A 14,447-nucleotide genomic window follows, 5' to 3' on the forward strand; every position below is an offset into this window, starting at 1 on the left:
TGTTAGGGTGATGGTGAGCAGAGGGATCCATCTGGCCAGAAAAGCAGTTAAGAAAACTGGGTTTGGAGTCAGACAAACCAAGATCTGAATCCTGGCTCTGTCACTAACTAGCTGTGTGACCTGAAGGAATATATTAAACCTCTGATCCTAAACCTCATCTGTAAAATGGGGATAGTAATAACGCAATCACAGGACTACCCTAAGGATTACACGAGGCATCACACGTAAAAAGCTTGGCTCTCAGGAGGCAGTGAATGAATGGAAGACATTCACGGGCCTGTCATGGGAGTAACGGGAGACAAGGTTGGAAAGGAGAATGATAGCTGTTTGTGGAAAGACTTGAATGCCAAGCTGAAAAACTTGGTCTTCAAACTTCACGTTAGTGACTTTTTCATATTTTGTATTTTCAACTCTACAAAGAGCATTATTCCATCCTTCTTCCTGAAGATATATATATTTATTAGTATTATGTTACTATGCATATAATTTATGGCATTCTTAAAAAACAGCTACTTGAAGTAGACTTGCTATGAGTAAATTGTATTTCAATGCCACACAGGCATTTAACTGTTCCTCAGCTGTGTGTGTATGTGTGTGTGTATCAGGACAAACAATTCAAGATTACTAAGGAATATGCCTTGCGATCACAGATAAGTATGGCAGATAACCAGGTTATGGCCATTAGGGTCTAGAGTGATTCACAACAAATTCACACCTATGGAAAAGTGAAGTTTGAGGCAGAGTATGTTACTAGTAAACATTGAGATTGTTGTCTACTTGGACCGCGGCATCCTACAATGACACATGTACCATTAGTTGCAAAGGACGGCTATGGCTAAATGGAGACCCAGGAAAGATTCTGATCAAGGATATAGGGGAAATGACGTCATTATTTCAAGGACATTAAAGCGCAGTAGTGTGGGAAGCCTAGAAGTGGAGAGACGAGTTAGGATACAGATGCAATCACCCAGGTATGAGGCAGGAAGAGGCTGTACAAGAAAGCTTGACAAAAATACATTATTTACAATCCCTCTGCCTCTCTTTTTTTTCCCTGATAACCATAATCAAGGCAGTTAACAACCCTTCAGCTATCAGGTCTATTTTTCTTGAGCTAATTCAGTAATATAAAATGCTCTGGGGAATAAAAGTTCAAAATTGGGTTATACTAATCATTGTAATTTTTCATGTATCAACTCATAAACTGTGCATCATTCATTAAAATTTTAAATATTTATTTTATGATAGTAATGCATATTCATTTTAGCAAAATTAGAACATATATTTAAATAAAAAGATAAAAAACATAATCCTACCACCCAGGGATTATTTTTGCTTCTGATCTAACCAGACGTCTTTCTTCATTCATAGAAAAATTTTAAATACCTGAGACCAACTTCTACTTTTCCTTTTGCATGCCTCTGCACAGGCACCTACACGTCATCAATTACCTGTCACTGTAAAGGTTAAAGAAGGTGAAAAAGAGAAATGAAACTAACTTTCACTGAGAACCTATGACAGGCCAGGTAGTTTCACCTATATTATCTGTGTTAAACTTCAAAACAATTCTGTGAGGTCAATATTATTTGGAGATGAGGAAACTAAAGCTCGGAGAAGTAAATTACGTGCCCAAAGTGAGTGGTAGGGTCAAGATTCAAATCTAGGTCTGCCTAATTCCAAAACAATGACGTGCTTTTTTTTTATTTTGAGGAAAATTAGCCCTGAGCTAACATCTGCTGCCAATCCTCCTCTTTCTGCTGAAGAAGACTGGCCCTGAGCTAACATCCATGCCCATCTTCCTCCACTTTATATGTGGGACGCCTGCCACAGCATGGCTTGACAAGTGGTGCATAGGTCCACGCCCAGGATCTGAACTGGTGAACTCCAGACTGCCAAAGTGGGATATGAGAACTTAACCGCTATGCTACAGGGCCGGCCCCCAAACAACGTGTTTTATATAATCATCAGTATAATCTTTGTCGTTTTTAAAAGTATTATTTTAAATTACTAAGTTTTAAATTTGTCTATTTCATATAAAATCATATATATTAACCCATTGAACCACCTTAGAGAATCTGCTTAGCTTTCAATTTTAGGACATAAATTTATTTTTACTAGGAAGGAAGGACCAGTTTTTATAAAATAAAAACTTTTAAAAATAGACACGATGTAGGCTTAATATGGATAAATTGTATTTCAATGCCACAAAAGCACTTACTTGTTCCTCTGTTGTGTGTGTATAAAATAAAAACTGCCACGGATATTATAATATTCTCTGTGTTATAATTTATAATAAATTCTTAAGTTTTTCTCTTCTGGTTGACTTCTACAAGAAACTATTTTTAAAATACTGAATAAATTAGCAGTCCTTTTTCTCACTAAGATCTGTTAGTACACCTATCATATTTAAATACAGAAATGACTCATATTTAGACTCATTCATCAAGTTCATACATTTCTAAGGCTATTATACTTTATTGTTATTAACAAGTTCTACTGTTAGTATCCATGATTTAATCTACTCTCTGGTGTTGATCTTATCTATTGCTGCTATAAATGGTTTCTAGCAGCTTTAATAGCATACCTGTGCTTTGAGAGTTGGAAAGCATAAACTGGTGCTAATGCCAGAATTTTTTTCCAAAACATCACCTTTGCCCAAGAGCCTTAGTTTTGGAAATAGTGATCGAGTTCTGACTTCTAAGGTTTCAGGTTTTGTGGTGTCGCTTTCTCCATATACTGATTTTGAGGAGTTAAAATCTTTCTCACTGAAATGATAAGTGTATCCACTATTGTGTCAATAAGTGTATCCACTTATCCAACTAGTCCCACAGCTAATGTAACAAGTGGCTCTTTTTCAGAGAGATGTTCTTTCATTTGTAAAGCAAAAGAACCACAGTTGACCAAACGTGTTTGAACAGGACATTGTGTGATAGTGTAATAACTGTTTTCTTGTCTCTCTGTAACAAAAAAGCCCAACTAATCATAACATCATAGACCGTCAGAGTTCAAGTGCCCAGGAGGTCATTTAGTCCAGGAGTCTTCAAAAAGAGGAGTCCTATCCCCTAGGGCACATGAAGACTTTTCAGTTAGGAAAGAGGTAGACTGTTTCAAGGGAATTAACGTCTAGAACCTCAACAATTTCCACGTGTAGACTTTCTTTATAACAGAAGGGCTTACCTATTGTAAGTGCAGAATCTTACTGTGACCCACTGTCTTGGAGCATAAAGCTTCCAGTGTGTCAAAAAAAGGGCAAAATTCAAAGTATTTTTGTTGATGAAGCCTGTTTTATTCAAGACACCATAAACCCTAGGTAGTGTCTTTGAGGTAATTCTACCAAGGACCAAGTATGGAGTTAAGAAGTAAAGTATTTAAGACTGTTGGCAGGTTTTGAAATCTGACCTATCAAGGGGGAGGAAGAATACTTTTGTTTAATGCCCTCATCACCCACCCCAACCACTGTCAAAAATTGCTTTTTACCTGCCAAAGAGTCTTGTGATTGCAAAGAGAATATCAACATGGTAAGAAATCTTAAAGGCAGTGACGCCTTATTTAATCTCATTGTCAAACCCATGGCAAGGATTTGTGCTTTATCTATCTCTCTGCCATCTACCTGCAGTTAGGAATTCAGAACTGAGATTGTTGTGACAAAATGTATATTAATTCATTCCAACGGAAAAAATAAGTCAGACTTTTTCTGATGGAAAGTAAGCTTGATTTTAATGAGTACTAGCTACGCCAGTAAATTATCTAGTAGGTATTTCCCATAAATTAAATGAGCTAATTAAAGAGATACTTAAAGCATATGATAAAAGTACTCAAAAAAGATTACACTAACAAAGGTGAAATAAAATGAATGATAGTTCCATTTTCCACCCCATTCTGCATATACCAGATTAAACAAAGTGCCACTAAGTAGAACAACTCACGTAATGAGAAGTATTTTGCCAAGCATTGGTGAAGCCTTTTCTGGAATACTCCACAGAAACTGAGAAAGGGACAGATTCAGAAAACTGTGCAACAAATCTTTTTCAAAGTAGGTAGCTGTCAATTCTCTGCTTTCAGTAAAAGTGAAGAAGAAATGTGACGCCATTGATAGCTTATAGACCACTAAACACACTTTTTGGAAATAGAAGACCATGTGATTTTTGACATATGACCAATAAGGAGTTCAAATAATTGACCAGCATCACTCTAAAAAAATCCTTCCATTCCCATCTGCATATTTTGTAGCAAGATTTCTTATATTTACATTTATCAAAAAGGAAAACAGGTATAGAATTGATATTGAATTTTGCTTTGCTCTTGCAATAAGTAATATTCACCCATGAACTCACAAGTATCTGAAAAAGTCCCCATTCATCTCATTCAGAGAGTTATTTTCAATACATTTTCACTTTTTATATTTAATAATCAAAATGTTTAACATATTTATATCATAATTAGCTTGATTTCAGTCAAATGTATACAACTAATAATTGTAAGCACAATTCAATATAGAAGAAAACAGGTTTTTTAGAACACTTAAGAGCATTATGGCCGCAGGAAATAAAATTTAATTTAAATTTGTATACATATTCAGTTTTAGGGGCACAAGAACAAAAGTCTGGGGATCACTGATTTATTCTAGCTTTTCCTATGAAATATGAATCGCTCTCTCTCTCTCTCTTTTTTTTGCTGAGGAAGATTTGCCCTGAGCCAACATCTGTGCCAACCTTCCTCTATTTTGTATCTATTTTGTATTTTGTATGAGGCCACAGCACGGCCACCAATGAGTAATGTAAGTCTGCACCCGGGAACTGAGCCCAGGCCATTGAAGTGGAGCGTGCCGATCCTAAACCACTGGGCCACAGGGCCGGCCCCTGAATCTCATTTTTAAGTGCCTGTCAACTTGTATTTGCTTCAAATTACGACACTATTTAGGATGAATTTATTTTGAATTAAAGTCTTAGGATGTGTCTTTTCTAAAAACTAGATGCAGACCTGACCTCTCATTATAATCAGTGATGGAGAGACAGAAGGACTTGACTGATTTTTCTCTGCTTAACTCCACTGAATGGGAAGCTTAGATGAATATAACAGTCCTGCTAAAGCCTCTACTGCAGATGTCAGGGGACTACCGTTTTGTGAAGGGCCTTTGTCTTTTTAAATTCCGCACTGTTGCTTTTCAAGGCACGGCCCTTCTCTGATTTGGCCAAGTCACATGCGGTCACTCCTGTTCGCATTTTCAAATGCTCCTTATTGATCGTAAACACACCTGGAAGTCAGCGAGCCACTGGCACAGTGGGATAAACTCGTAAATACTTGGACAATCTTTTCCTCTGAAGCTCATCAGTCCTCGTAGATAAAAGCCTGGACACAGATGTCTTTCATCATGTCCTGAATTCCAGAAAACTTTGGCTTCAGAGGAAATGAAAGGAGGGCCAGTCCTAGCGCTCTCCGTCCTCCCTTACTGAGATCACTCCATCTTTAAACCCCCAGAGTCTGAACCTGGGAATGATCATAGGAAAAGCTAAGGTTGTCTGTAGGTTTTACTAAGAGAAAAAGGAGGAAAAATGGAGGAAAAAATAGGGCAACAGCGTGCCCTGTAGTTATTCTAAACTACAGAGCTGGTGGGTTAGAAATCAAACCAATTAAAGCCTTCCCAGAAAGGGAGCGATGGACCACATCTTCAAACACAATAGAGCATCATCTGGAAGATTTTGTGTGTGTGTGTCCTGTCGTTCCTGAATGTGGGAGCCACCAGCAGTCTTTTTACCAACTGACTGTGATTTTTCCTTTCATCAGTAAGCATGTGTCACAACAGTCTTAATGTCTTAAAATACAGCTGTCAGAACCTGAAAACATAAAGAGAGCCATATACAAAGCTATTGCTACTCCTCTCCTATGAGATACCCAGTTTATATGAAAACACATCAGTAAAGTGGCATTTTTCAGATAAAACACCTTTCAAAAATTACTTTGTATTCTGAGATGTTTTATAAATAATAGTTTACCAACCCCAGACGTTATAGGGACAAAACAGAGTATTTAAAATCATACCAGTAATTAGGAGACTTGGTATCTGTTCAAAAATTATTTGTGACATCAGAAAACCATTGAAAGTGAAACAATACTACATGTTTTGCCACGTATATCATGAATTTGCTGCCTGCATATGATGTGAGTAAAGACGCCTGTAATGATTAACAGGGAAAGGCAGAAAAGAAATACAACTGTGAAAGGCTAACTCAATTGTTGAGGGGGCGGTAAATGATAATATCATCCTCAGTCCCACAGAGGCACTAATAATTAGGACGTCAGGAAGCAAGGTTAGGCATTTATAGACGATCAATAGCCCACCCTCCAAGTCTATGACTTCACCTTGGATTCAGACCCTGACTTTGAGATCTCTGAGAGAACATGCCTTTTTATAAATAACCACATGCCATAACTTAGCATTGTGGATACACAGGGCTACATCACAAGCTACATGAATTAAAACATACCCACCCTGCAAACATAGTTTAATGGACAAAATCAACATAGCACCAATTGAGGAACTATTGTACATTGCAACACAAATACTACAAACAATTTTGAATAAAACTCAACGCTCTTCCAGCCCTATGAGTCCCATTTCTTCAATTCACAGGCAATCTTTATCTTGCTATAAAATCTACTTCTCTTAAATTGTCTAGTACTTGAGACAATTCATACATGAGGGACAACAATGTAAAATTTAAAAGCAATCTGAATTATTTTGTTTCAACAGGATGAATCATGTCTATGTATATATACACACACACACATGAGGTTTTCAATTTGTACTCATACAAAAGGAGTTTATTTTTTGTTGTTGAGATATAATTGACATATATTATATTAGTTTCAGATGTACAACATAATGACTCAATATTTGTATATACTGCAAAATGATTACCACAATAAATCTACTTAACATCCATCACTCACATAGTTACAATTTTTCTTCTTGTGATGAGAACTTTTAAGATCTACTCTCCTAGCAACATTCAAATACACAATACAGTATTATTAACTATGGTCACCATGCTGTACATTACATCCCATGACTTAATTATTTTATAACTGAAAGTTTGTGTAAAAAAATATTTTTTTGATTGGAGGAGTCATTTGCCAGAGTTATACTAACCAAAATTTATGGCCTTTCATTTTTGTCTTACATTATGCCATATATCTATGCTAAATTTTGGCATTTGTCTTATTGCTCCTTTCGAATAAACCTGTGTTGAAATGTCTACCCATGGTACCCTCTACTTTTCCTATTGTGCATTTTCTAACTCATACTAATTGCATGCTTGATTCCTGTCTTGCCTAGCAATTCACACACTCTGGGAACAACTGTGACTGTGTTTTCACTGTTGTGTTCTCCGAACCTTGCTCTGAACAAGGCACATGGTCTACACTCAATAAATAAACTCATGGTGAATGAGTATTATGCATTCAAAGGAAGAGCATTCAATAGGATGTGATGGATGTGACATCCTGGAATGTCCAATGTCCTAGGTTATAAGAGGCTTTAGAGGATATTATTGATGCTGATTTAAGGATCTGTCTCCTTAAGAATTTTGCTACAAGCTACAAGTACATAATCTTGAATTGTAGAAAAAAGTGAACTAATAATGTCTGACATACATCAAATACTTACCATGTTCCAATCACTCTTGGCACCCTACAAGAATTATCTGATTTAAACCTTAGTACTACCCCATGAAGACACAGGAGGTTAGAGAAGGTAATTTACTTAAAGCCACCCAGTGAGTGGCAGGGCTTCAATTCTTAGTCACTATACAGCACCAACATTTGCTTTGTGTCTACTTTATGCCAGGCATTGTGTTGACTCCTTTATATACTTTATACATACTTTAGTCATACTATTTTCATTCACTCATTCAACAAATGCTTACTGGGCATCTATTACTGTGCTGAGAGCTTCGGACAGAGCAGTGGAAAAATAAATACAATCTGTGCCTCATACTCTAGCAAAGAAGACATACATTAAACGGTAATAGCAATAACCACTAACATTTTTCAAGCATTTACTATACACTACCCATCATTTTTAAGTATTTATGTTGAATACTCAAGATCATTCTAACTGATGAGAAAACTTAAGTACAAAGTCCCAAGTAACACAGGCATTCACGATCAGCACTAGGATAGGAAACTATGTGGTTTGGCCTCAAGTGCCTTGATTCTTTATCTCTCTGCTATATTGTTTCAGTATTACAGTATGGTGTGATTAACAGCCAGATTGTGGAGAGCCTTGTAAGTCATTTAAAGGTATCTGACCAGGATCTAGGTCACTGAAGGGGTTAGGCAGGGGATTGATATCTCAAATTTGTGTTTGAAGAATGGATGAGCAAGATGAGAGAGATATCTCCCAGAAAGAAGGTGACTTCTGTAATCCAGGTGAGAGATGATAGGATCCAAGAGATATTTTGAAGTTAGAATTGACAGGACTTGGTAAGTGATTGAGTATGGGAGGTAGGAGAGTAGGAGGCGTCAAGTGTGACTCTCAGAGAACTAGAGAATGATGCCATTTCCTAATATAAAAAGCACTGAAAGAAGGCAAATAGGGAAAGAAAGATGATATGCCAATTGTGTTCTCCAAAGACGGCCACAACATCTTCCATCCCACATGCCTTATGCAAGGTGTCCCTGCCATTCCCCAGTGAAGAGGGGGAGTTTAATTCTGCTTCCTATGAATCCAGGCTGATCTTACTGCCTTTCTTGACCAAGAGGATGTGATGGAAGTGACATCCTGGAATGTCCAATGTCCTAGGTCACAAGAAGCCTTCTGTGACTTCTGTCTGGGTCTCCTGGAATGTTCCCTCTTGGGATACTCCTCTTCAGGATCAGCCACTATATTCTGAGAAGCCCAAGCCACATGGAAGGCTATGGTCAGATGCTCCATTTGACAGTCACAGGTGAGTTACAGCCAACAAATAGCATCAACTGCCAGCCATGAGAGTGAGCCACCTTAGACTCCCAGCTCAAACAGATCCAGCTGACATCTGAAAGCAATTGCATGAGAGACCCAACACAAAAATTGCCCAGTCAAGCCACAGAACCATGAGAGATGATAACAATTGTTCTTTGAAACCACCGAGTTTTGATGTGGCTTATTATGCAATAATACGTAACTAAAGTACTTGATGGGTTTAGTTTTAGACATGTGGAGTTTGAGGTGCTTGGAACACACCCAAGTGGAGATGTTCCAAAGATACTTGGATAGATTTTATGTAGTTGATGTCTGGAGCTCAGAGAGAGATGTAGGCTGTACTTATTGATTTGGGAGCACACAGAGTGTAACATAACACACAGCACAGAGAATGTAACTGGAGTCAGGAGAGTGGATGAGAGAGCTCAAAGAGATTATATTCTGAAAAGATCAGAGTCCTGGGTAACAGCAATGTTTACGGATCAGACAGAAGAAGATAAGTCAACTAAATAAACTGAGAAGTCACTACCAAAAAGTCAGGAAGCCCAGGCAAATGTGGTATCATAGAAGCTAAAGAGAAAGAATATTTAATTAGGGGGGATAGGTTACCTATTAAATGCTACCAAGAACCTAAATACAATAGAGATTGAAGAGTATTAATTGATGCTACTGACAGAGCAATTGCTAACTCTGGAAGACCTCGGTTTCCATGAGTGGTGGTGGTAGAGGACAGTCATGAGAAAGGAGTATCACAGAGGCCGGACTGGGTAACAGGAGTAAGTGAAAGGTAAGGAAATGAATTAAGTGAATATATACACTACGTTCAAGAAGGAGGGGAGAAGAGAAAGATAGGGTGGGACTGGCGTAGGAGGTAGACTCAGGATTTTTTTTTTAAAGATGTGAGAGATTTCAGAATGTTCAAATGTTGACTGAAAGATATCAGTAGAGTGGGGAAATTCTGAAGATATAGAATGGGATCAAGAGTCCTTATGCAAAGATTAGCCTTGACTAGTGAGAAAAACGTGAAAGGATAGGTCCAGATACGCATAGGAATGGAGATTTGTTTACATGAAATTCAGAGAACTCCCTCCTAGTTTTTTGTTCAACAGAACGTAAAGCCATCTGCTGAGACAGCGGATGGACTGGAGTTTTCTGTACAGTAGGAAGGTTTGAAATAACTGTTGAGAAGCGTGGGAGCGAGAGTTGGCAAGGCAAATGTAGTAGGGCAGCCAGACTGTTGAAGTTGGTGAGCCAGGAGATGGGTATTATTATTCCTTCTTTATGTATGAGAAAATTGAGGCTCAGAGAGGTTAAGTAACTTGTTCAAGGTTACAAAGTAAATAAATGAAAGAGCTAGGATTTGAATATAAGCCTGTGTCATTCTTTCCAGGTCATTAGGCTAAAGGAATTCCTTGGTCCAGGGGAATAATTTTAGTTTCTGGAAAAAGACTGGTGTTTGAGCTAAAAACTTCATTCTTACTTCTTTCTTCATACTGCCCACTTCCATCAGGTTTGCCTGAGACCCCACACTTCTGACATCTCATCTCTAAAATTTGTAGTCAAAGAAAGTCTCAAGAACAATCAGCAGAGGATCAGGGGGTATAATAGGAATTCTTCTTTTCAATACTAAATACCATTTAGCAGCCTCAGTTTAGAATTAACTTAAAAGCAAGCCGGGAGTTTACTGAACCCTTAGTACCATGACTGTTCCTTAGAATTATATTTATAAAATAAGAATAAAGTAGGACCGCATAAACAAGAGTACTGCATTTAGAAGCCGTGAAGTAATTTTCTCATTATGCTTAGCATGGTAAAGTCTCCTAGCGGGCTTCGTTCAGAATTCTAAGGCTTTCATAAGGGTTGTAATCTCCTAGAATTTCTAAAGAGATGACGGGATCTGCTTCTCTGGACAGTGTATAAAACTGAAGTAGTGGGTGATGGTACATGAACATTGAGGTTTGTCACAGAGGTTTAAAAGCAGTGTTTTTAAGGTACCTCCTTTTTCCAAATAGAGTCCCCCCATCCCCACCCCCTGCACTCTAGGTCTACAAATATTTAATACATACCAAGAACATTTACTTGGAAAAACGAAATAAGAATTTCTTACAATTTAGAGTTTTTTGGGTTATCTGAGAAATAATAAAGAAGACAACAAGTGACTACTGTCTACATCACACCTTGGACAAGATCTGAGCCCAGAGACAGCCTTCCTTCCATAAAGAGAAATTCCTACGAATCTCCTAGTCCAAGTGGCAGGGGAGGGTCAGTTTTTCTCCAGGGCACTAACTCATTCTGGGGCATCTGTTATCTTACGTGGGAGGCTAGAAAGAAAGACGGTACTTGATTCACGCATACACACAGTCGCTTTCCAGGCGCCCAGAGACTGAACTCAGCGCATTCTATGAGCACGCAGGGAACTTCAGTCCCTCTTAGAGAAGGAGAATTTCAGAACAGGGCTTTTGCACCTGTGGATCACCATCCTTTCTAAACTGTGAAATTATCTGAGTGAATTTCAACTAGCATTTGTTATAAATGGGAACTACAATAAAACAGAATAGAAAATATCGGGGTGCATTTCACAAAATGAGCATGAGTACTATTTCGGGAAACATATTTCAGATATATGTGCGTATGTGTATGTGGGTGTCGATGTAACAAGTATTTCTCACTCAGTCATGGTCAATAGTTCCTCACTGTTTTCAAGGACTCCAGCTCCATGGAGGTTTCTGAAGCCATATTTATATGACCTTCTTCCAAATGTCTGGGGTTCATATGATCCTAGATTGTCATAAAATTTTCTTGCAGATCTGAACTACTAAGCATGTTGACCAAGGTTACAAAGTAAATAGGTTTCCCGAAGAAGCTGGGATTTGAATAGAGGCCTATGTGAGCTGAGGAATGCTGACTAGACCGGAGGTTTTCCCTGGAAAATACCAGTACCCAGGACCCATCTGTGCGAGCACCTCTGACGTCACAGCTTTCTCAGGATCGAGCTTTTCAAGTACTGTGAAACTAATTAGCCACACTCTATTTTCATTTTAATCATAATAAGAGGTTAGGATGTTGTAAAACAAATAAAATGTCTACAATAAGCATTTTTCTCTTTAGTATAATTTCTTCAGTCTGAAAAAAAGTTCCCTACATGTGTGGTTAATAAGTGCCACTTGATCATTTTCGCAGGAACCATCCACTTTAAGACACAGTCTAAATTTCAATCTATATAAACCAGAAATAAATACTCTTGATTTCTGTGTAGTTACTTGATTTGTTCATATGTGTGTTATCAGCGTATAAAAAAATCAAACCATTGTTTAAAGTAATTATATTTTACTTAATTGAAATTTCCCACCAACAGTTTTAATTAGGAAAGCTTTTCTTCACTTTTCTTTAATCTACTGTGCAGTGACTTCCACTGTCACCAGTTTATAGTTTTTTGGAACGTGTAGGACTTTGTATCAAAAGGCTCCATACAGGGGTGGGGGTGGGGGTGGGGATATTATTAGTATGAAAATCTAATGTCTTTTTTTTTGGTGAGGAAGATTGGCCCTGAGCTAACATCCGTGCTAATCCTCCTCTATTTTGTTTGTGGGATGCCACCACAGTGTGGTTTGATGAGTGGTGTGTAGGTCCACGCCTGGGATCTGAACCCTGGGCCGCCGAAGCGGAGTGCACAAACTTAACCACTACGTCATGGGGCCAGTCCCCAAAACCTAATGTTTTATAAAATTCCTCAGCCTCCCTAAGAAGGAAGAGAAGTGCCATAAAGTAGTATTGTTAAAACAGAAGATGGGAAAGCAAAGAACAACAACAACGAAATATGTAAAAGCATTAGTCACAGTCAATGGTTAATATAAAATGCAGCATATATATAAATATAAATAAACATATTGTATTATATTATATATAAATATATAATGCTTCCTTTTAGTCTTGCAAAGAAACTAGCCACTTGAGGATGAACACAGTTGACGCCAAAGCAGAATACAAATATGCTAGATAAGAAGAAACAAGAGGAAGAAAAGCTAGGGAAACGCTTAAAGACAAACAATACATTTATCATGTGAGAGGAAAAGGTGTCTTGATCTGGTTGCTTTGAGATATAAAGTATTAGGACATTTTGCAAAAAGTCAGAGGATGCCAAATGCCAAGACCTATATAGAGGCACACACACCTACATAAAAATAATAGACGGGTATATATAATACCATTACATGTGTATACATTTTTCTGGGTGTTTAATTTGGAAAAATGAAACACAGCATTCTCTAACCTACCTCTTAAATTCCATTTTTAATTCAGAGCCAATTGATTTGAAAGTCTGTTAGCCCGAAGCGCAAACTTTTGAAGGTTTAGAGAATGGGCAACCAGAAGAAAGGTCAATAAATTATAATCCTTTTACGTGTTTTGCATTTAAAGCCTTTTTATAACAAAATTAATGTAGTATTCCAATTCCACATACTATTTGATTGAAGAAAGCTTAATAGACCCAAGGTAATATAAGAGATGATGCACTGAATCATAATCTATTTACAGACTCAAAATAAAATGAAATACACACTTGCAGGAAGGAAAGGTGACCTAGCCATCAAATCAGAAGGCAGAAAATCATATTATTCCTATAATAACAATGTGAATGCCAATCTTTGAAGTCAACTAATAAAAACCACTCATTAAAAAATGATATCTGTAATTCCAAACATTTTCCATCTCCCACATAAAACTGGATGTAACATGGGTAAAAATAAATTTATGGAAAAGAAGTGTTAAAAGAAAACTACGAGACACAGAATTCTTTCTCTTACCATTGTCGCCAGAAGGTAATGATACAGTGTTTGTTGGCATGGTATCAGAATTCACTTTTCCATTCTCAAATGTGTCATTTTCAGTCTGCTGTAACTGCCAGTTGAGGCCAAAGAGATGCATTGCTGGGGGTGAAAAATACAAGTTGTTTAAAGGTCTGCTGTTTTTAGTTACAACAGCAAATGGTAAACATGTTTATAACAAGAGTCATATGTAAAGTGAAAATTTCCATGTTCCGAAACACCAAGGATAACTGCATAATAAAAATTAGAGTACAAATAGTTTCTCACACAAATGCAATTTAGGTAGCAATGCAGTGCAATATGGCAGCATTTTAATAATGATTTGCTATTACTCAGTTAATTGCTACCAGGAAACTCTTAGGAATGAATCATTATTTGCTCTGCTTTGTTCCAGTTTCACTCTTCATCATCATTTAAGTAAGTGGTAGAATGCTCTATAGCAGCATTTGCCAAGCTTACTTGACCACAGGCCACTTGCACATGCATAATACTTTGTTGCAACATCTACAGGTTCTCAAGAGACACAATGCTATTCATTTGGATTAAATCAAAAACTAAAAACTAGTCTCACAGATGAATCTGTTGGCAGATGAAATGATCAAAATAGATTCAGATGTACAAAACATAATAATATTTGAATATCCTAAATTTAAGATGAATAATCT

At 37.4% G+C, this 14,447-nt stretch overlaps 1 protein-coding gene and 1 long non-coding RNA gene across 18 annotated transcripts in view; one reads left to right on the forward strand and one right to left on the reverse strand.

Annotated features, from left to right (window-relative positions):
• The window catches only part of TENM3 (teneurin transmembrane protein 3), a 2,420,957-nt gene that overhangs the window by 117,121 nt on the left and 2,289,389 nt on the right, over positions 1 to 14,447 (reverse strand). For all 17 annotated transcript variants that reach the window (XM_070598205.1, XM_070598211.1, XM_070598209.1 and 14 more), the window contains one exon: positions 13,762 to 13,884. In XM_070598205.1, the coding sequence (XP_070454306.1) occupies positions 13,762 to 13,884 (123 nt within the window). The remainder of the gene's footprint in view (positions 1 to 13,761; positions 13,885 to 14,447) is intronic.
• Positions 8,854 to 12,054, forward strand: LOC139080038 (uncharacterized). The gene is made up of 2 exons (XR_011534161.1): positions 8,854 to 8,945; positions 11,765 to 12,054. It is a non-coding gene; the product is annotated as an uncharacterized lncRNA (long non-coding RNA).

Source organism: Equus przewalskii, chromosome 28, assembly GCF_037783145.1.
Source record: "Equus przewalskii isolate Varuska chromosome 28, EquPr2, whole genome shotgun sequence".
Lineage (NCBI taxonomy): Eukaryota > Metazoa > Chordata > Mammalia > Perissodactyla > Equidae > Equus > Equus przewalskii.